The 25,000-nt window shown below is 40.3% G+C and overlaps 1 protein-coding gene across 5 annotated transcripts in view; it reads right to left on the bottom strand.

Moving 5' to 3' along the window:
• The window catches only part of ADAM11 (ADAM metallopeptidase domain 11), a 1,438,613-nt gene that overhangs the window by 1,312,480 nt on the left and 101,133 nt on the right, over positions 1 to 25,000 (bottom strand). For all 5 annotated transcript variants that reach the window (XM_044055102.1, XM_044055103.1, XM_044055105.1 and 2 more), the window contains exon 3: positions 13,343 to 13,419. In XM_044055102.1, coding sequence (XP_043911037.1) covers positions 13,343 to 13,419 — 77 coding nt within the window. The remainder of the gene's footprint in view (positions 1 to 13,342; positions 13,420 to 25,000) is intronic.

Genomic DNA, 25,000 nt, shown 5'->3' with positions numbered 1-25,000 from the left:
ATGCTTAAATTATTTGAATCTGAACACAATGCTGCTGCTGCTGCCAGTAATGTACATTTTAAATGTTTCAAAAATTGTTAAATAAGCATGGTATATATAGATAACATGCATATGTCTTACAGTGTTTAGAACAAAAATATAGTTACACAGTTCTGTTAATGAAGTAACTAACAAAAAAATAGTGGGCAATATTTACCCATATATCTGTATTAATCAGCTTCATTTTGGGTTGCTCACTGAGTAGAGTGTTAAGACTGACATTTTAAATAAAAAAAAATTACATCTTTTGTCCAGTTGTCCAAACTACATAATGCTCTGAGACCTAAGTGACCTAGAAACAAATGGTGACCCTGAGACCGGGGAGCCAGCATGGAAGGATGGGGGTGAGTCTCCAATGCCATCTTACTCATCAAGAGGGAAGGCGCAGTTATGACCAGGTGTTTCAGGACATGCAGCATAAATGTGCCAGGGGCAACCACCTACCACAGAGAGTGTTCCCTATTTAGCAGGTACTGGTCAGTAGCAGGCATTATCAAGCACATAAATGCACATGCTGAAAGAGACCTACACTTTGAGACATCTGCTCACTCAGGCTGACATGCAGGAGGAATAATGAACATAGGAAACTATGATGGCTGCTTGGATGATTGCTTCCCATGACTGTCTGTTGCCTAGGAGCAGCAAATGGGCTGGTCAGGTGGACTGACGGTCAGTAGGTAGTGGGCAGAAAAAAATACAAAGACAAATTGAGTAAACCTGGCATGAAATTGCAAAGACTGAAATATAAAACAAGTGCATCAGATTTTGGAGAAATTAAATGCTTGGATTGAGAGATACAGAACTTACAAAAAAGAAAATGTTTAGTTACCTCTGCTGAAAACTGCTAGAATGAGCAACGTTGTAATGAAGAAAGCCAAATAGTGAAAGGAGGTGACTTTAGAAAAGCCAGTAAAAACAGTAAGCACTTCAAAAGTTATAACAAATTTACTAATTTAAAAAAGTCCATTAATTTCCAACGGAGTGTGTTCAGTCTTCATGGTAAAAGTATTTAAGGCACTGGCTGCATATGCCATTATGACATCAGCTGTCTAAGAAATGTGTGAATTTTGATTTTCAGAGAATTGTTCAAATCCCACAATATTCTAGAAGGCTACTGCAATAAAGAAGTTCCTCTTATCTTGAAGGTGCAATGACTCTGCAGTGATTATATTTATACTGCAAAGCCTGCTGACTGGTGGGATAAAGGATTTAAAAATTGTTTTAAAACATACTACTTTTAAGGCATTCAGGAATATCTTGCACTGATCACCTTATGCTCCATTATGATGGCTGTCAGTGACGCAACAGTCAGCTTGACAATTCTCTCCATTTCTACTTTGTTATCTTATAAAGGAACAAGAAACACTTTGCACCTGTTATCTAACTAATAAACCTGGAAGCCTACACTTGTCACTAGAAATTACATCTCTGGGATCAACACCTCAGTGCTGCAAATGGAACAGAGTCCTGAATAATAAGAATGAAAAAGGTGTGTTCAGTGACAGGTGTAGCTTAAAATGCTGCTGCCACGATATCCAAATGAAAATGTAGCTATGAAAGGGCAAGATTACAGAGTGATCTTGTATACATTCAGTGTGATTTATTCATGAGAATCTTTCAAACAATAATTGCAAAGTGGTCATATCAACGTACAGCAGCTCATACCAATCTGCTGCTCGTATCAATACTGGCCAACGGTTAAAGTTGTGACTCTTCTTCTTGGCTTTTATTAAAGGCAAAAAAATCCTACCATATCTGTATCTCTAGTGCAAAATCTGAAAAATCTACTGGGATCATCAACAACAGCAAAAACAAATTTAATAACTAAACAGCTCACTGTTACTACAGATCAGTCGGGGGACATGTCATAGTTCAGCTACTGTACCCCTTACTACCATATTCGCACCCCACTACCCCTAACCCCATACTATCTGCCTCTTACTTCAATGAATGCATTGCATTAGATAACACTTTCCAGTTATCACCTTCTTTTGCAAATGTAGTATATAAGCTAATTACAAAGCCCTTATTATCATAACATTGGGACAATAGTTCATTTCATCTAAGTTTTCAAAAAAGACCAGCAGTCATCTCAAAAGCATCTCCTTTATTATCATCTGACCTTAGAAACCAGCCTCATACCACAAGAATGAAAAATTATAACCACTAATCTAAAGCTGCAAATCCAAAATCCCTGATAGTTAGCACCTAAAAGCCAAACTCCCTCTGCAAATTAAAATCCTTGAAAATCTAATTTATGCTGGGATACAATCATTCATCCATTTCAGGAAGGTTGTGCGTCAGGGCTGATAACTCGGCACGTAAAACTCAACTACCAATCATTAGCGGACTGGAGTTCCGCTGTGGCAACCCCTAACCGGGAAAAGCTGAAAAGACACAACAACTAATGGGATCATAGGAAGTTACTAGGCTATTTGGCTCTGAGGCCCTTACAAGCCTAGCCAAGAATTTAGCCCATATTCCAACAAGTCAGCACCCTATGCCACTGTCCAGCAGGGATGAACAAGGCTTTTAACTAGCATATACCACATAGCCTGATCTCTGTACAGCTGCAGATCACATCTGCAATAACATGAATAAGGAGGAACTAACAGGTGCAGAATCTATAGATTTGCATCACACCTTCAGCCTATATTATCATGACCCTTTAATAATGAAACTTGAAAAAAAAGATTTCAAGTACATTTCTACAATATGGTGAAAAAGTTATCTGAAAACAGGCCATTTAAAGTCCACGTCCAAATTGCATACTCAAGTGAATCCACCCTTCTAGAAGGGGTACCCTAAGGCTCATTTTCAATTCTTACTCTGTTTGTCTGTATTAATAAAAATCACCAGCAGAGCTCCCACATCATAAGATCATCTGCCTACTACCCAGTTCGGAAAATAATAGAACAGACCTACAAAATCACCTACAACAGCAAAGTTTAGAGGACTGCTATCAATTCCATTTCCATAAACTCCTTGTGCACCCCCCATTAAATAAATGAATTGTCATTCACTATGTCTCATAACTAGGCAGCATCAAACACGTATAATTAACCAATTACTGGTATGACAAAATTCTACCTGTATAAATATACAAATACCTACAAATTTACCTAGATCCACATGACATTTATTGAATTTGCTGAAATTACTTTCAAAAATGTCATGTTGTTGTTGTTGTGTCTTTAGGCTTTTCCCGGTTAGGGGTCACCACATCGGAACTCCGGTTCGCTAATGCTTGGCAGTAGATTTTTATGTGCCGAGTTGCCAGCCCTGACGCATAACCTTCAACAAAGGTACGCCCATTTACACATATCTCCACACAGAAGATGCTCTAGCTGAGAATCGAACAAGACAACATCTTACTGCGAAGCGACAACGCTACCGCAGCACCACCACTGCAGTATACTTTCAAAAATGCCATACTATCCTAAAATCTGCGTGCTACCTTTATCTGAACTCCTGAAAATAGTCAAAAATACTCTTCCTCCAAAACTAGAATATGTAGTATTTACAACAGAGGGAAACTATAAAACAATGCAAAGCTCAAAACTTAATGACTTAATGTAAAATGATACGCTAAAAGAACAAACTGAAATAAACAGCAGTAACTGCAGTAACAATGATCACACCAAAAGGCTTGATGTAAATTGCATTGTCTCATAAATCTTTGCAGCCAGCATACACAGTACTGTCATTACTTATCTAATGTAGTTACGTTTGCCATAACATTAGGTAACACGTATTCATTCACAAGTGCTCTATGCAACCGTCCAGCACTGGCTAATAAGCTCATCCTAAATGGAAAAAAAAAATAACCCTTAACTTATCATTCTGCAGGTGCACTTAATCTTTTATGCCCTTAATTAACACTAAAGAATATGACTTTACCAAACTAGGCCCTGAAGTTTTAAACTCCTTTCTCTCAGACATTGCCAGCGAACCTACCCTGACCACATTTAAAAAATCCTCCTCGATCATCTTTATTTATGTATTTATTTTTTGCTAACCAAAGTATTGAAATGTTCCAAAAAGACCTACTTCAGTCATTGCCCATGAACAACAACGTTACAAATGTAGGAAGCAGTGTTTACAAATGAAGGAAGACATATACTACTTAGTATATACGAATGGCATGGTTACAGACAAGTGTGCAGACAGCATCTGTACACTGAATGAGCAAGGACTGCAAGGTCGTCAGATACTATGGAATGCTTACATGCTTATTCAACTAAATATTCATGAAGTGGCAATTTATAACTTCAGAGGATAAAATAAGGCACAAGAGGACAACTTAATTCTTCTTTTAACTGTACCTTCTTCCAGCAAAACCTCACTTGCTCCCACACAGTTTCTATACTATAATATACCCCTCTCTTCACCATCTACATACCACCAAGACTGTATTAAGAATGTGTTATGATTCATTTTATATTCTTAGTCTGTATGCAATGTTTTAAACAGCCTGCTTGTAAAATGACTGCAAAATGTCTCTTAAATATAACATGAAAATAGCAACCAGGTCAGTTTGTGGCAGCTTGATCATGTCTGAAAAAAGTCAGTTTAAATACATAAATACTCTTCACACTATGACTGAGGATGGCTGTGGGTTCAAGTCTACTCAGGGCCATATGTTTTTAAATTATCAAACACTGAAGCTATTAAAAAGTCCTTGGCTAAGCTCCTTTAACACCTAGTGACTCTAGTACCTATTAGCACTAGGGTCACAAAGTAATAAACCATTCCAAAAGTAGTGCACTTAGACACCCTTCTAACAAATGTACACCAGTGCTTGTTGACTCCACTGTCAGACACACCGACTCAGCTCTCACAAGCCTGGACAAAAAGAGGGTGACACTAAGGTGCCTTTCAGGAGCCGAAATCTCTGACACATAGAAGACCTAAAGATCCTTAAACCAAACAAATATGTTCATGAGGTGGTTGTAATCCATATGGGTGTGATCTGGCATGCAGAACCCTAAGGGGTATGCAGAGACACATGACAAAGCTCTCCCTGCATGTCACAAATGCAGGTAAGACCCTTACAACTGGAATCTTTTCTTCTCTTTGACTGATGCCAAAGTACAGGGAAATGATGATTGGCTTCAACAACTGACTTAGTAATCAGTGTCATTCTAGGCACGGCAGGCACGTTTGGCTTGCACCTTTCATTTCAGGGCCTCTGCATACTAGCTAAAGCATTTGTTGTTTTTTTAGTTGGAGTCCAGCTAATGGATCTCCCAACCTAACAAATACAAATTAAGCACCAGATTATGTCAGGGTGGTTATGCTCAATGCCAGGAGTCTAAATAACAAACTGCCTGAGCTTAATGGTCTGCTGCACTTGGAGGACATACGTGTTATTTAGTAGTACAGAAACTTGGTTATAAAGTATACAAAGCACTCTTATATTTCACGGTTTTGCACCTAGCATGCCTTTCAGCCTGACAGTAACTGCAGTGGAATATCCATATTTGTTAGGGACCACATCACTTCTAGGCAGATCCCTAGAGACCAAGAACCTGAACTGACTGAGGTCTCAATCATACTTAAGTGGATCAAGAAAACCATGCTAGGTTATCAAATACACTGGATGAACCCCAAATCAAGAGGAGTTCCTTTATCCTAGGAGACTTTAACTACCTGACGTTAAAATGGGATACACATAGCTCAGCTATAGGTTATGCCCAAAAATTCCTTGATTTCATAAACAAAAACTCCCTGGACCAAACTGTCAAGGAACTCAGTAAAGAACATAATACTCAAGACCTGATCTTTACCAGCTTGCCACTGTTATTAACTATCTCCAAGGTACTCCCTTCTCCAGTTAAATCCAATCACAAACTGGTAAAATTTTCCTTCAAAATCCCCAAACAATTAAGTTCAGAGACTTGAAATGTACAAACTTTCTAAATTTCTGTGATGAAGTCCAGGGAGCTTTTTTATGAAATTAAGGAATTTTTTAGGCATGCTGATAAATGCACTCACCTGGCAGTTCCTATCAGATCCTAAAAGAATGGGATGTTTAAAAGCCAATCAGACCTGATGGTTCATACATATAAATAAAAATACAATAAAAGAAAAAAACAGCTTCTTAAACTGTATAGCAAAGCAAAACAAAAAACACTCAAGTCACTCACAAGTCAAGGTCAACATGAAAAAAATCTATTGAAGGAACTAAAAAAATACCATCAGAAATACAAAGGCATCCCATGAACTTAGAATAGCACCAAATGTTAAAGACAATTACAAATTGTTCTTTAGTTACATTAGGAAACTAAGGAATAACATCTAACATTACTCAGAACTTATCCAAAAATCACTGTACCTACTTTGGATCCACTAGAGATAGCCAATATGCTAGCAAACAAATTCAGTGCATATGTTAACCTCAAACAACTACACAAATCCCACATATCCCACAGAATCTCAAAACAACACCCCCATCATAACCAAAGAACACTTGCGAAAGGTAGTCTCTAAAACAAAAATCACATTATCCATAGGGCCTGATAATATACCCAGCTGCCTGATAAGCAGTACAAAATATTCTCTAGTGGACCTACTCCTACAGCTGTTCCACCTTAGCTAGCCCACTGATTTTGTCCCCAAATTATGGTGCTCAGCTGTTATGATTCTGCCTCACAAAGGTGGACCTACCACTGCCCGCAGAAACTACAGATCCATTAGCCTGATTAGTCTCACCTGTAAAGCCATGCAATATATCATAACTGACCTAATTATTAATGATATCAAAAATCTTATAACGTTTTAATTCCCAGCAGTTCAATTTTGCTAAGGATAAATCCTGTCTAATGAATCTGGTAATCTTCGAGAGAGAGAGAGTAACACAAACCACAGACAGGGGACATGCTGTTCATACAGCATACCTGACAAGGATAAGGGTTTTGACTCCATAACATATACTGACATAATAAAGAGCCTGAATGAGTTCTAAACTGACCCCCTGTGAGGAAACGAGGATAGAAAACCAGATGAGGGATACAACCCCCTGTAGTTAGGATGGCGGGTACAGTCTCAATATCAGAGAAGGTGACCAATGGCACTCCTGATGACTCTGTGCTGGGACCCCTGCTATTTGAAATCTACTTCACAGATCTCCAAATTACAAATGCTGATTTTTGGCTAAATTGGTTTGCAGATGACTACAAACTTGGTATCATCCTCAAGTTCTCATCTGATACACAGGAGCACCATCTGGAACTTATACATGTCAGCAACTGGTGATCAAAAAATTGGTTAAAACTAAATGCTAAAAATTGCAATTTCATCATATTTGGTAAACAATTCCTTCATACAGTTTACAGTATAGGCAGCACCCCACTTCAAAATGAAAGTGCAGTAAGAGATTATGGAACATGGGTTAATAATTCTCCTGCCTTTGATTGCCATGTTGTAAGAGTGGTTACGAAGTATTTTTACATGGTGCAGCTGATTGCAAAAGGTTTTCATCTAGATCCAATAAAGTTCTTACCCCTCTGTATTCCACATTGTTCAGACCTATAAGCAGATACAGTGCTCCTTTTGGGATGTATCTTACTAGGCATATCAGGCAACTGGAAAGACCCCAGAGGTTCCTAACTTAAAAAATCATAAGCTTAAAAGACAAGCCCTACCAGGAAAGGCCAAAACTGTCCTTTATTCACTGTAATATAGACCCCTTAAGGATGATCTGTGCCTTGCCTTTTGGGCTATTAGGGATCCTGTAGTCCAAGACCTCTTACATCTCCACAAATCAAACATTCCTACTAACACTATAACCAGGGATCTAAATCTAATTCAGCAAATGCATAAAAGACAGTTCTGAGACAGATTTGTCACACAATGCTTTCTCCCTCTCTGGAAGAAACCTCCACTCCAAATTATGCAGTGCTACACAATATCGTCCTTCAAAAAGGAGTTAACAAAACAAACGAGTATCCACAAATTAGTCCCAGAATGACTTGCTTGTTGCTCTTTCATAAAAGAGGTACAATTTAAGGGGGTATTGGCAAGGCGTAATTATTTTCTATAATCTGTACATACAAACAGAATGTTATATGCCTGCACTGGTTTCTTCCACAAACATTTCATTATATTTTAAGAATGGTGCTCTTCTGGAGTACAGAGTTCTTTTAAAGTTTTCTAAGGACTTTAATGAATGGAAAGGGATTAAAAACAGGAAATGTTCATCTTTAAGAAAAGGTACAAGACACAGTGTCCCAAATGACAGGCATGATATGTCAGACAGCTATACTTCCCATTTAAGCTTTTCATTTGAGACATATTTCAGACTTTTGTGAATGAGAACAATGTTTTCACTTTTTCTTGGAAACCGATTCAGCCATACAGAAACACCCACAGCATACAGCTCTTTTTTTTTTGCACAGTACACAGCCTATCCATATTAAGACATTAAAAGTGACCTTTCCCACCTCTGTATGGCAAAGCATATTTAACCAGAATGTGTCACACTTGTCTTGTTTACTAGCATTCCTTTTTCATAACAATATCTATTACAAAGATTGGTAATATCTGCATTGTGGAAGAATTACAGTGTGCCTTTTCTGTGATACCACAAAACCTCTGCTGAGGCTACCTTACTTGTAATTCTGCCAGTGGGGACAGGTAACCACTTCCTTCCTAGATAATTCAGATTTGCTACATCATATATTGCTTCTCTTCAGTGCATCCAATACACAAAAAAAATCAAAGGCAAAATATCTGTGTTAATATGGTTTTGAAATAGCATGCACTAAATGTCAAGGAAAGATCAGATTCCCACAACACTTGCACAGTAACTTAGCCATAGCACAATAATGAAGGCTGTATTACGCAAATGCTCATAACTGCAGGGATGAACATTAGCTCATCAAAGGGTCACTCATGTATCCACACACATAAAAAAATGCATTAATCGAAAGAGCAACTAATGAGCAGTAAAAGAAAAAACTAAATATGCCACACAGAAGAAAAATAAAGACAAAGTATTTTTTGGCAGAAGGCAAACCTGTACGACCAATGTAGCAGGGAGTCTTCTACACACTGTTATGCACACACACACACACACACACACACACACACACACACACATATATATATATATATATATATATATATATATATATATATATATATATATATATATACACACATACATATATATATTTTTACATATATATGGTTCCCCCTGAGTTTCACTGAATATACATTTGTTCGACAAACACAGGTGTGTGATTTAATGTTAATGGGACAGATGGCTGAGCAGTGAATATGTTGATGGTATGAAATGTTGATACAGGTAAGAGGGGTTGAGGGGGTGACAGCGTGTGTGTGTGTGTGTGTGTGTGTGTGTGTGTGTGTGTGTGTGTGTGTGTGTGTGTGTGTGAGAGAGTATGTGTGAGTTACAGTTAAGGTTGGGGATGAGTGAAGGATAGATGCTATGTGTTTGTGCACGAGCCTGTGTACTTTATGGTAAGCGTATGGGCTAGGTTAAGGGATAGATTCAGTGCTGTTTGTGTGTGTTTGTGAATGTTTGTGTGTCTGAGTCTGTCTTGTGTAGTGGTGTTACGGGAAGGTTTTAATGACATTAAGGTGTAATGTTAGAACTGGGGAAGGGACAGCATTAGGGTTAGGGTTATCACACATTACTAAGTTGGTGCAGGGCATGGAGCCCCCCTGTTCTCTTTATTAATGGGTAGTAACCCTAACCCTAATGCTGCCCCTTCCCCCAACCCTCTCAGTACACCTTAACATCATTAAACACTGCAACTAATCAGACAAATTTGAGGCTAGTGTTCTGGTGGGTTTTAGTTTTAATATCGGGAGAGGAAATAGTTTTTTTGCTCTTGATATTACTGTGTTCATTTTTTTTTTGCCATTGTGTATTATTGGACTTATTTTGTCGGTGTTTTACTTATGACATTAGGGTGGTTTGTTCATACACAATAGAGCCATATATATATATATATATATATATATATATATATATATATATATATATATATATACATAGATATATGGATCTACTTCACATCATCTAAAACCCATTTGACTGACTTTCATTTCACCGGCACCAAATCATCTAATTTCAAAATACTGAAAACTCATTTGACTGAATCTCATTTCACCGAAAGCTTACTATGCTAAATTTCAAAAGACTAAATATTATAATCATAAACAAACATACTCACAACACAAATAACTACCCCTTTCCAAACCTTAAAAACCACTTACTTACTGTCTTAACAGAAACTGGACAATATAAAACCAAATTAAGTGGGGGGGGGGCTATGTTGTGTCCCCACAACCCCCTAACTATACATCTAACTCCAGGATCACACTAAAGTGGGGAAAAGGGCATATACCTTTTACTTGCCTTACAGTACTCTACATGCTGCCACTCCTGCTGGGAACACACAAAACATCCGCCATATTACTTTAGATACTTCATATAAAAATGTAAAGAGACATTCCCACATTTAAAAACTACTACAACACTATTTTCTACATGACTATCAGTATTCTGACAGCTCTGTAAGTTATAGAAATTGTTTTTATCACAAACAAGCCACAGGTGAATGGAAACCCACATCATGTCTATGCCTTACAATTCAGTGAAATGAGATTCAGTCAAATGAGTTTTCAGTACTGTTCGAGTCCCGGCTGGGGTGCCTTCTGTGCTGAGTCTGCATGTCCTCCCTGTGGTCGCGTGGGTTTCCTCCGGGTGCTCCGGTTTCCTCCCACATCCCAAAGACATGCAGTAGGTGGATTGGACACTCTAAATTGGCCCTAGGTGTGAGTGTGTGCATGTGTGTGCCTGGCAACTCGACACTGTAAAACTCCACTGCCAATCATGACCGGACAGATGATCCACTGTGGCGATCCCTGACCGGGAAAAAGCCGAAAGAAGAAGAAGAAGAAGGTGATTTGGTCTCAGTGAAATGAAAGTCAGTCAAATGGGTTTTAGGTGATGTGAATTAGACCCACACACACACATATATATATATATATATATATATATATATATATATATATATATATATATATATATATATATATATACATATGTGTGTGTGTGTGTATATATACGCATATATATGTATGGTTTACTATCATATTTTCAAAGCGAACTCCATTGACTGCACTTTTGTCAAACACGGAAATTCAAAAATGGTAATGTCGAAAACCAAAAGCCAACCTAGGAACAGGTTTTAACATGGATCGAGATAGGGGAGAGGTTTGTAGTTCGGCAATAACAGTGAATACCTATCTCGACCCATGTTAAAACCGTTCCTAGGTCGGCTTTTGGTGTTCAACATTACTGTTTTCGAATTTCCATGTTCGACAAAAGTGCAGTCGACGGAGTTCGCTTCGAAAATATGACAGTAAACCATATGTATACTATATATGTGTGTGTATATGTGCGCGTGCTCATATAAATGAGTTAACTATGAGATCATGCCACAACACAAAAAACAAGAAACATAATTATGTAAAACTGACATTACTATCCCACATACTCTATGTTTCCATGACCACCATATATGACAGGGATGCGACCAGGGTTGGACTGTCCCGAGATCAGCAGTCTGATCCATTTGTTTTGTTTTGATTGGCCGGGCCAATCAAATAAAAATAAACACAGAGCTACTTTGTTAATATGAAACTGTGTGATGTCATTAAAGACCCTGCCATGAAAGACCTTTTTTTTTTCTTCACTTTGTCCCTACCTGGCCAGTCGGAAATCTGGTAACCCTGGATGCGACCAACAAGTTACAGCTCTACAAAATACGTCCATTCCACGAGAAAATAAAAGGGTTATTTTGACAAACAGGCATTCAAAAAACAGGACTCAATCAAGAGTAGTTAATAAGCAAGCCAACAATAAAATGACCTATTACCACTTCACTAGTGGAACAAATACTAATACTTATACAATGCTATTCATTTTTGGACAGAATCCCTACAAAACCACCTCAACCAGATCCATGAATGGCATGCCCATGTTCCATAAACATACACCCCCCTAATATACTGTTTATGATCCATCTACTCATTTTTCGTCAGAATCAATTTGTTTAACCTCTCCTCTAAGAAATATATACATTCCCATCATATAAAATCATCTATTTCTCTTCTGTTTTTCAATGCATACAAATCCACTTTCTTTATTCTGGCATTATGGCTGAAATCCTCTGCCCTCTTATAAATTATTTCTTACTATTCCATGAACCCGTTACAACACTTCAGTGTTTTGTTTTCTGTATGGCCCCAGTAGTGGGATAACAGCGATGAAGCTATAAATACAATGGGGCAGAATGTATGGTACAGTTCAAATACGCAAAAAATAGAAAATACATCAAAACAAAGACAATGGTTCAGTACTGTTAGGTGGCTATTCATTATCTATATTCCAGATATTGAACAAAACAACAGATTAAAAAGGTCACAGAGAAAAGTAATTAAGGCAGTAAACATCAAAAAGACTCTAAAAAAACAGATTCTTCAGTGTGTAATACATCAAACTTCCTTTCAGGGAGGCCCATGGAAAATATGCAAATGACCCTTTAAGGACATACAAGTGTTTCAGCTATATGGCTTCTGAATGCCCACTGACTTTATACTTTTTATAAGTTTTTATTGAGGCATTCAGGCCAATAAAGCCAAACCACAGAAGCTGAAGATGTCATGTGTTTTGCCCATTTTTACAGCCTGATCAGTACAGCATAAATGTACTGATGTACATTGGGATGGTTCCCTTTCTTCCCAGATAAAATACCTTTATAAATAAGCCTGAGTCTATATACAATATCATCTCCTCCCGTACATGTACTATGCTACCATCCCGCCACAAGAGGTAGGAGTCTGATATTTATTTTATTAATTTGCTAATTAACTAAGCTCATTAGGTACAAGGGGCTCTTCAGGAGCAACTCAAAAGCACTATCTGGTTAAATGATTTGTCGAGTCAAACAATTTTCAAAAGAAATCTGAAGAAATCTTACTCAGAACTATAACACAAAGTTGTTAAGACGCTTATACTCTTAACTTCTTGAGTTAAATTACCACAGCAAGAATACTAACAAACAGCAGAAGTCCCATCCAAACCCTTGACACATTCTGCCTAAGAACAAGGATGCCTGAGCCACTCACTTCTGGGCTACCTAGAAAACTGGACATGCATTATCCATTAGGTAGTAAGCAGCTCTTTCACTGCACCTTTTAAAATGCTTCAACTGCAAACATTTTTAGTACATGTTTTTCAGCTCTGTAAAAATAGATATCTACTTACTGATTTAATTCAAGGTCTAAAACGAAGGAAGAACCAAAGGCTTTCACCATGAACGATGCCTGAGCCAGATGTATTCTCTGAAAGGTAAAATAGTGCTTTATAAGAAAAGGAAGACAAGGTGATTTCAAAGCAAAACAAACAATCTAAATGTCTGAAAGTCTGTTACTAGATTGTTGTCTTTCCAGTCCAGGACATCTCTGATTCATAATATTCTGAGTCCTCATATCAAGGATGATATTATTTTAAATGCATTTCCTCAACTATTAGTGCAAACAAACAAACAATACGTTGTGAGGCATAAACATTTTTTGTTTATGCTTCTATCACTTAAATCATAGTATTAAGACTATAAGTTTTGCAAGTTCTAGCACAAAAATCACAGCATCACTGTGAAATGCAGTCACGGGGTTTCTGTCATTCAAATCACAGCATCACTGTAAAATTATCAGTTATAGAGGTTCAGTTCTACAGATCACTGTGGGATTATCAGCCATGGGGGTTCACCCACCTAAATCACAGCAACATTGTGACATTATTAGTCATGGGTTTTTTCTTGTCCCCACATCACAGCATCACTGCGAGATTATCAGTCCTTGAGGTTCTGTCATCCAAATCACAGCATCACTGTGGGATTATCAGTCACAGGGGTTCTACCATCTACATCACAGAATCACTGTGAGATTATTAGTTATGCGGGTTATTTTATTCAAATTACAACATAACTGTGAGACTGTCATGTACGTGGGCTGGCTGCCTTTTCAACTTGAAAAGAGTTCCTTTTTTACAGTCTAGTACTCAGGCTTTGCCCTTCTTTGGAGAACAAACTGAGCTGATACATCCACGCATGTACTACATACTTTCCACAAGTCACAGAACCCTCAGTCCACTACTCCACACAAGCCTTATGCTGAGCTGGGAGTGGACACTTCTCAGTAATCAGGATCATGCATTATTGAACACACTTCTTTAGACCGTAGAAATCAGTCCAGCACCTTAAACATCTATCCTACACCCAGAATATACTTCTCTATTGCAGATTGTCAGTCTCTCAGAAACAGGTTCACACTTAATAATTTCACCATTATAGTGCAGCTTGTCTGATACTGAGTAGCAGTAAGACATCTTTGATAACCATATAGGTTCTTGGTTCTCCATCCATTGTCAAACTGTTAGCAGCAACATTAAAATCATAGGTTCATAGGTTCATACTAGGCTATCTGTTTGCTGTGCCTCTGTCGATATCTGCGATCTCCCATCCAGATTTTGTTCCACAGCATAGGGAGTCTTTGGGTGATGAATCTATCTTGTGGCTCTGATGGATCTAGATTTTTGAGGTGAAGCATATTCAACAAATCTGGGTTTGACATGGCCTTGTATGTTAGGCAAAGGTCACCTCTGAGCGTTCTTTCAGTCGGGCAGCATAGGACAGATGTTTGAGACCCTTTATCCTTTTGGTGAGGAACTTTGTGGCCTCTCAAGCTGCTGCAAGTGTCGGGTCAGATACATTCCGAATGGGGCATTATACTCAATCATTGGTCTGATGCTTCATGATAAGGTGGGCAAGGTAGAAGGTCTTCCTAACTAATTGGGCTACATGGGTGTAATGACAGACTACTATCAACCTGTGTCCCTAGGTCCCTGATAACTTCTTCTGTGCTCAGTGGTTAGGCCATGGCTCTGGCACCAGTTATCCGTTTCTGTGAGACCCTTCTGTAGGATATCTGTGTCAGAATGCCAAACAAGAGTGGGCCCAGGACTGAGCCCTGTGGTACACCACTTGTGACAGGCTTTGAGTCTGACATGGCGCCAGCAACTCTGACCCTGTGGGTTCTGTCACTCAGCCAGTTTGCAACCCATCTTGTGATGTATGGGTTAACATTTAAGCTGATGAGTTTTCAATGATACCTGGACTGCCTTTCCCTCATCAATGGCTTTGGTGACTGTTTCAAAAGTCAACCAAGTTTAGAAGCATGATCAAAGCCAAACTGGGATGGATCCAAAGTCTGCAAATTCCCTATGTCTTTATTTATGAGGTCCATTATGATCCTCTCCATGGCTTTGCAGATGGGACCACAGTTGCCTAGCTGTGGGTTCAATTCATCGGACACCATCAGGTCCCATGGATGCTGTGTTTTTGCTTTTGGGTGTTGGAGATGTTTATCTCTCCTTTTGGGGGGGAGGGAGGGAGAAGTTTGCACTGAACCTGTCAGCCAGTATGTTAGCGATGTCTGTAGGATCAGTAATCTTCACATTATTTTGAACTAGTTCTGAACATATCTGGGAGTTTCCTCCCAGGTATGATTGTCTTTTGAGTCTTTAGCTATTTTTCTCTCAAAATTTGCTTTGGATGATTTTATTTTTACTTATAGTGATCAAGGGTGTCTTTCTCTATCTTGTAGTAGCTTCCTCCTTTTGTTGTAGAGTTTGTTTATGGCTGGGGTCCACCAGACTGGGCAGCTGCTTTGTACAACAAAGAGTCTTTTTTGTTTGGGATTGCCTTTTATCATGAAATTCCAGGGTGCTGGTAGAAAGGCAGATTCAGCGGCTTGAATACTGTTTTAAGGAGACCACACTAGTCTTTAGAAGTGTGAAGTTTTTATTTCAGGTTTGTGATCTGATCTCACCAGTGAGGGTATACTTCCGGTGTTGAACATTGTGCTCCCATGTTCGTGATGATGAGATCAAGTATGTTTTCTCCTGTTGTGGGGATGGTGACTAGCTGTTCCATGGCATTTGAGTTTATGAATTCCAGGAACTTTTGGGCTAAGTCACCTAGTATGATGGTGTTTGGTGATACATTTATCCCCTCTAGTGTTTTCCTGAGTTTGTGAGGGTGGCCTGTAACATGCTACAATTTGCTGGTTAATTGCACCTGGATGGTCTCCCCAGTCTTGAGGTGTGGGTGTCCCAGATTTTGGGGCGGTATAACCTGATAGTGCTGGGGTGCTCTCAGGAGCCTTGAACCAGGTTTCTGTAAGACTTCTGGCATTGAGCAACATTAAAATCATTTCCTAGATTTACCTGTGATTTGTTTAACATTTTTTTGCTACTGTTAACTCACTGACAATTTCAATGTTTAATTCTGTTTTTAAAATTAAGGTTAGCCTGGATCATTGCTAAAAATGTCATTGTTGATTTAACATTCTTAGTTACTTGGTATGCAAATAAATAAATCTGAAGTTTGTCTGGTTCAGATTTTCTATTACATTTCATTCAATCCTTTTCAATTTGTTACCTGTACTGTCAGCAGACAAAAAAATATGTTACAAAAAAAGACTAGCCAGCATGGGTAAGAGATGTATTGTATCTCAGAAAATGAACATGTCCATTAATTACAGAAAAACTCAAATCTCCAGTTCTGCAACATTTGTTTTAAAGTATAAGCTATCAAGAACAACCTTCAGATTTCAGACTGCATTTAGTAAACAAATACACTTGTACAGTCATAAATTCAGAGAAATGTGGATATATTTTAATGCAGCTGAAATCAATTTGCACAGTCATATATTCAGAGAAATGTGGATACATTTTAATGCAGTTTATGTTAAACTGAAAACAAAACCTAATGAGTCAACACAGCTGTTACACTTGTGACTGTACTACTGGTCACCTACTAGCCACTGTCAGCAGAACATATGATTAATGTTGGGTGTATCATCTCAGGATGGAACTATTATGAGCCAAACCACTCCTGTCCTTGGAGGGCAGCTATGGACTGTGGTTAGTGCCTGAGCAATTCCAAGAGAATACAAGAGGTTAACGCTGCACTATTGCATGCTGTGTGAAAAGCAGGAAAGACGCCCACATTCTAGTGCTCTACCAGGACAGCATGTCCTGCCTCTCACAAAACAAGAGGCAAAACTGGTAATTCTGGAAAAGATGACAGGTTCATTCCTAATCGCTATGAAATGTTCCAGATATCATGTACTGCCCAGTCAATGCAAAGAACGAGCTAAAAGCAATCATGAGAAGACAATACCCTCAGCAATAACAAAATAGGCTGACAAGGGTATGGGGGCAAAGGAACTAAAAGAGCAATAAAAAGGTTTAGGAGGTCTATTCAGACTACATCAAAATTTCTATGAAATATAATTCAGTTATTTGTGTTTTTGATGAAATGTGCTTTAAATCAATTGTGATCGTTTTTTTCAGTGCTTTTTTTTTCTTGACAGAATGTGTTTTTAGATCAAAAGAAATCTATCTATATATGTGTGTGTGTTTGCATATTTATATATGTGTGTGCTTGTGTGTGCATATGTGTGTGTGTGTGTGCGTGTGTGTGTGTGTGTGTGTGTGTGTGTGTGTGTGTGTGTGTGTGTGTGTGTGTGTGTGTGTGTGTGTGTGTGTGTGTGTGTGTGTGTGTGTGTGTGTGTGTGTGTATATATATATATACATATATATATATATATATATATATATATATATATATATACATATATGCTTTAATGTGACCTATAACCTGTACAAGTCAATTGAAAAACAAACAAATCTGTTAGGGGAAAAATATAAAAAAAATAAAAAATGTACAATAAGCTGGTTGCATAAGTGTGTACACCCTTAAACTAATACTTTGTTGAAGCACCTTTTGATTTAATTACAGCATTCAGCCTTTTAGGGTAGGAGTCTATCAGCATGGCACATCTTGACTTGGCAAGATTTTCCCACTCTTCCTTGCAAAAGCGCTCCAAATCTGTCAGATTGTGAGGGCATCTCTTGTGCACAGCCCTCTTCAGGTTACCCCACAGATTTTCTATTGGATTTAGGTCTGGGCTGTGGCTGGGCTATTCCAAAACTTTAATTTTCTTCTAGTGAAGCCATTCTTTGTTGATTTGGATGTATGCTTGGGGTCATTGTCATGTTGAAAGGTGAAATTCCTATTCGTCTTCACCTTTCTAGCAGATGCCTGAAGGTTTTGAGCCAAAAGTGGCTAGTATTTGGAACTGTTCATAACTCCCTCCACCTTGACTAAAGCCCCAGTTCCAGCTGAAGAAAAGCAACCCAAAGCATGATACTGCCACCACCATGCTTCACTGTGGAGATGATGTTCTTTTGGTAATGTGAAGTGTTTTTTTGCACCAAACATACCTTTTGCAATTGTGGCCAAAAAGTTCAACTTTGGTCTCATCAGACCATAGCACATTTTCCCACACGCTTTTGGGAGACTAAATGTATTGTTTTGCAAATTTTAGCCAGGCCTGGATGCAGGAGTGGCCTTAGGTCAACTGGTGCCCTAGGCAAAAGGGCACCACGGCACCCCCCACCACACCACCCAGTGCCCTCATCCTGGTCTACCTACACCAAATAAATACTGGAAAAGTGCCCCTATCAAAGAGGCGCCCTAGGTGGCTGCCTAGTTGGCCTATGCCTAAAGCCGGCTATGCCTGGATGTTTTTCTGTGTAAGAAAAGGCTTCCATATTACAATAGTCCAATCATGTGGAAAATACGGTGGATTGTTGTCACATGTAGTACACAACCAGTACTTGCCAGAAATTCCTGAAGCTCCTTCAGTGTTGCTGTAGGTCTCTTAGCAGCCTCTCTGACCAGTGTTCATCTTGTCTTTTCATCAATTATGGAGGGACGTCCTGTTCTTTGTAACGTCATTGCTGTCCCATATTTTCTCCACTTTTTGATGACTATCTTCACTGTGTTCCATTGTATATCCAATGCTTTGGATGTTTTTTGTACCCTTATCCTGACTGATACCTTTCAACAATGAGATCCCTTTGATGCTTTGTAAGCTCTCTGCAAACCATGGCTTTTGCTGTAGCAGGCAACTGAGTAAATGTCAGGAAAATCCTACTAGGACAGCTGAATGTTATTTGGGGTTAATCAGAGTCTCTTTAATTGATGGCAGGTGTGTACCCAAGAAGACTAAATGCTGTAATTAAATCAAAAGGTGCTTTGACAAAGTATTAGTTTAAGGGTGCGCACAGTTATGCAACCAGCTTATTGTACATTTTTTTTTTTTTATATTTTTCCCCTAACAGATTTATTTGTTTTTCAAATGAATTGTACAAGTTATAGGTCACATTAAAGGTGGGAAAAGCTTTGAAATGATTCATTTTAACAGGGGTGTGTACACTTCTTATATCCACTGTGTATATATATATATATATATATATATATATATATATATATATATGTATACACACACACACACACACACACACACACATACATATATATATATATATATAGACAGAAAGAGAGAGAGAGATAAATATATATATATATATATATATATATATATATATGTATATATATATATATATAGATATAGATATACATGCACACACTCTCTCATGTATGTATGAGTACATATATATATATATATATATATATATATATATATTATATGCAGAGAAATATATGTATATATATATATATATATATATATATATATATATATATAAAATATATATATATATATATACATAGATATAAATATATATTTATATATAGATATACATACACACATACACTCTCATGTATGCGTGAGTACACACACACACACACACATACACACACACACACACACACACACACATATATATATATATATATATATATATATATATACCTGTCGGCTCCGATAAGTTGTCGGCTCCGACAGGTTCAATAGTTTCATCGGTTCCGATGGCTCCTTCGAGGAAGAGGTCTAGGTCTCCTTCCTTGGAGCCAATACTTCGGCTCCGGCTTCACCTCTCCTCTCGGAACGGAGCCATCGGAGCCGATCTTCAAGGTCATCCAGGCTTTCTGACCATGATTTAGAGAGTGGTCAGTAGATTACTTAAGTCACAGGCACTGGCCCAAATGTTACATAGTCAGTCTCAACAGACGGCTATTGGTCCACACCCCATTGCAGTTCCTCCTTCAACTCTACCCCAGAGCTTGGAGTTGGAGTCTTCGGAATGGTTACTGCTACGGCTGAGGGACAGATACCCCTTCTGTTCCTTCAGCCTCTACTCTATCTCCTCTTCGAGACCTTCCTTAGAGGGATTCGTGGCTGGGCTTCCATGGTCTCCTCCGAGGTGAGTGGCATCGGACCCTTGTCCGAACCCGCTCTTCCCTTGGAGCCTCGGCCTTGGTGAGCTCGGCTCCGACATCTGCCTCGGATACTTCCCTTCGGTGGTCCCTGGAGTTCCTAGCTCTTGAACGGGTTCTCTCGGACCTTCCTGGGAGGGGAGCATTCGAGGTGATGAAGAGTGTGCTGGCCACTGGTATCAGCCAGCAGTCTGTTCCCTTAGCTCCTCCCTCTATAGTGCCTGTTGACATCTCTGCCACTTCTCTTGCTACAGGACCCAGAGATCCTCCGCCTCAGGTTTCCCCATTGGGAATATCCCCCTCTTCCGAGGATTCTCCTGATGTTTCGGGAGATCCTCCTAGAAAGAGGACTTGTAAGAGGAAACATGTAGACTCCCCCGAGTCTATCACTTCAGATACTGACTTAGATGAGTCAGAGGGATCCCCAAGAGCCCCCTCTGAGGATGTCTCCTTCTCAGACATCCTAGAACTCCTTAGACAGAGGGGAAATTGGCCCACCAATAATCCCTCTGAGGATGAGTCAGTATACCTAGAGGCGTTTGGATCTCGGCCCTCCACCTCCTGGGTGTCTCCGCCTTTCGACCCCCTTATGCAAGTTATTGCTCGAAAGGCGTGGGCTGCTCCTGACTCTGTAGAGCCAGTCCCTAGGAGGCCTTCAAAATTTATTACTGCCCCATGTGATAAGCAATTCCTCACTAAGGGTGTCCCCGCTGATGCCATGGTGGTGGCTGCTGTCACCAAGAAGGAACTTGCAGATCCTTCCGTACCCGTCCATCCTCCTAATAAGGACTCTAGGACCATGGATAGGTACGGTAAGCGGATGTTTTCCTCAGCGACCTTTGCTATGCGTTCGCTGAATTACCTATGTCACTTCACCAGACTCCAAAGGGATATCCTTAAGGAGCTAGGTGATGTTGTACAGGATCCTACAGCTGCAGGAGCTCGGGAAAAAATTGCTTCGCAGCTAGGAACCCTTAATTCCATTGCAAACTCCTCCATGCGGCTAATATCATATGCTGCTGATGGAGCGGTAGGGCCAAGAGGTACAGGTGTGGCCCTTAGACGCCAAGCCTGGATGCAGCTATGTGACTTTGCAGATCCCTTTAAGGTGTCCTTCACAAATTCTCCCTTTGATGGGTCAGCTTTGTTTGGCCCTCAAGTGAAGGAAACTTTGACCAGGTGTGAGGAGGACGGGAAGACTCTTTCTGGCGTAGGAGTCCGTTTTTTCAGCCCTTGTAGACCTTACCCCAAAGGACAGAAAGGTGGCAAAATGTGGTTCCGCAAATCCCAAGGAGTCACGCCGATTCACGTGGTCAGTTTACCCCTAGAGGCAGAGGGGTAACAACAACAGACGCCGCTCTAGAGGCAGAGGGGGTCCAAAACCAGGGAAACAGAGAGCCTCTCTCTGACAAGCCCTTTCAGCATCCCTGAGATGTTGCCCGGCTGTCCATCCTTGGAGGCAGTCGGGGAAGACTATCGCTGTACCCAGAAGCCTGGCGTTCCTCACTCAAGACAGATGGGTACAGTCGATCATATCCGAGGGTTACAAAATTCCTTTCGAGGAAAGTCCTTTCTATCACTCAAATTCCCTTCCAGATGTACCACCTGGTCTAAGGGAAATTGCAGAGTTAGAAGTCTTAAAACTTCTGCAAAAAAGAGCCATTCAGCCAGTTACGACAGATCATTCAGAGCCGGAATCTACTCAAGGTTCTTTTTTGGTCCCCAAAAGACGGGAGACTGGAGACCAATATTGGATCTCAGCAGACTCAACAAGTCTGTGAGGAAGACAAGATTCCGAATGGTCACTCTTCAGTCAATTCTGCCCTTCTTACAGAAGGACAACTGGATGTGCTCAATAGATCTTCAGGATGCGTACTATCACATCAAAATTCACAGACGCTCCAGGAGATTTCTCCGCTTTCGGCTGGGGTCCAGTCATTTCCAGTTCAGAGCCCTGCCCTTTGGTCTCACTACAGCCCCCAGAGTGTTCACCAAATGCATGGCAGTGGTCACGGCTCACCTGAGACGCCAAGGATTCCAGGTGTTTCCGTATCTCGACGACTGGCTCCTTTCAGCCACCACCAGGCATCAGCTTATTCAAGCCAGGGATTACACAATAAAGCTTTGTACTCTTTTGGGCATCTCGATAAACTATGAAAAGTCATCCTTATCGCCCTGCCAGTCTATTACTTTCATAGGCGCAAACTTAAACACTGTTCGGATGTCAGCTACCCTTACAGATCAAAGAGTTTCAGACATTCAAAGTCATGTCAGGATCATTCTAGCCAACAAGAAAGTACAGGCCAGAATGGTTCTAAAAGTATTAGGCCTCATGGCTGCGGCCATTACTCTTCTTCCCTGGCTCGCTTCTACATGCGCCTTCTTCAGTGGATGCTGTTCACACAGTGGTCGTACCAACAACTTCCAATGCGTCACCAGATTCTGGTGACACAGACTTGCAAAGATCATCTTGCTTGGTGGATCACATCTCCCCAGGTTCACCAAGGCAGACACTTTGTACCCCCATCCCCGGTAGCCACTGTCACCACGGATGCCTCCCTGATCGGGTGGGGGGGGTCATTATCAGGGCAGGATGGTTCATGGGACGTGGCAGCCGTTCCAATACCACCTGCACATAAATGTCCTGGAGATGAGAGCAGTGCTTTTAACGTTGCAAGCCCTCAACGACTTTCTTCCCGTAGGGACAATTGCAGTCCACACAGACAACATGTCTGTAGTTTGGTATATCAACAAACAGGGCGGAACCAAGTCCTACCCTTGTGTCGAGAAGCGCTCAGACTATGGCAATGGGCAATCTCCTCTCATCGGTTTCTGGTAGCAACGCATATCCCTGGGAAAACCAACATTGTAGCGGACAGATTGAGCAGAGCTATTCTCATGCCTCACGAGTGGTCTCTCAAGCAATCTATAGCGGAAGAGATTTTTCTGGATTGGGGTCGTCCATGTTGCGATCTTTTTGCTACTCCCCAAAACAGCAAATGCCCAGACTTCTTCTCTCTCTTCCCTCTTCCAGGCCATCCCCCCAGAGACGCTCTGACCCAGGATTGGCCCCAGGGACTTCTTTATGCCTTCCGCCGATTTGCTCTGATCCCTCAAGTTATCCAGAAGGCAACCGCTTTGAGAGCCAAATTGATTCTCATTGCCCCTTACTGGCCTCGACAAGTTTGGTTCCCGTTCCTCCATCGTCACCTTTTGGTGCAGCCGTGGCATCTGGACCCAGTGCCAGATCTTCTGATTCACCAATCCGGTCAGCTGCACCGGTCTATCCCTTCTCTCAACCTCACATCATGGTTGCTCCACTTCCTTCCTTAGCCAGGCTTCCTTTGATCTCTAACCCAGTTAGAGACATCATAGTAGCTTCTTTAAAATCCTCTACCAGGAGGATTTATGCAAGCAAATGGAAACGTTTCTCTTATTGGGCTAAGGCCAAGAGTATTGATCCTTTCACTGCCCCTGTTCAGGCAGTCCTGGACTTCTTAGCAGAGATTTTTCATGCAGGCTCCTCTTCTTCCACAGTCAGAGTTCAATTGGCTGCTATCTCGAACTTTCATGTCGGGATCGCAGATCACAATATTATGTCCCATAGGCTCTGCAGGGCCTTCTTGAAAGGAATTTTCCTGCTAAAGCCTCCAATCAGGAATCCTCCTCCTCAGTGGGATCTAAATTTAGTGCTGACATCCTTGATTCTTCCCCCTTCGAGCCAGCTGTTTCTTGTTCCTTGAAATTTCTTTCTTGGAAAACTTTATTCCTAGTGGCTATTACATCGCCAGGAGGGTGTCTGAACTTCATGGTCTATCGGTTCGACCCGCCTATTTGGTTTTTCACAAAGACAGAGTATCATTGAGAACTAATCCGACCTTTTTGCCTAAGGTCGCCTCAAAGACCAATTTGAATCAATCCATTGATCTCCCTGTATTTTTCCCAAACTATTCAGACAGAGCCGAACAAAAACTACATTATCTTGATGTCCACCGTCAACTCAGATATTATTTGGACAGAACAAAAAAATTTAGGAAATCTGATCAACTTTTTGTTTCCTATGCGGATAATAAGAAAGGCCTTCCTGTTTCTAAAGTGACCTTGTCTAGATGGCTTTCTTGGTCATCTCTGAAATTTATCTGCTCGGGGAAAACAGCTGTGCTCAAAACCTAAAGCACATTCAACTAGGAGCTTAGCTACTTCTACAGCCTTTCAAGCTAGACTTCCTTTAGACACTATTTGTGCAGCGCCACTTGGGCCACTCCTCATACTTTTGTTTCCCATTACAAATTGGACTTGGCCTCCAGGGACAGAGCCAGTTTTGGCTCTACAGTCCTCAAGAGTCTGTTCCATTGAGCCACCCAGGATAGAGGTGCTAGGGACGCGGTCCCATCAAGCAAGAATGAAGGCGAGATTGACAACTTAACATTAAGAGTTATGTACCTACCATAACGTTCCATGTTAGTTGTCTTCTTGCCTTCTTTCTTGACCCTCCCTCCTTCCCCAGGCCTGGACAGACCTTTCTATAAGAAATTATTATGCTGAAGACCATTCAGACCTGGTCCTTCTTCCATCCTGTAAGTTTTCTTTCTTCCTTTTGGAAGTGTTTTATG

This window comes from Protopterus annectens, chromosome 13.part0 (genome assembly GCF_019279795.1).
Source record: "Protopterus annectens isolate FY-2018-M chromosome 13.part0, PAN1.0, whole genome shotgun sequence".
In the NCBI taxonomy this organism is placed as follows: domain Eukaryota; kingdom Metazoa; phylum Chordata; order Ceratodontiformes; family Protopteridae; genus Protopterus; species Protopterus annectens.
Note: the sequence above shows the minus strand (reverse complement) of the source record. Positions and strands in the feature narration are given on the sequence as shown.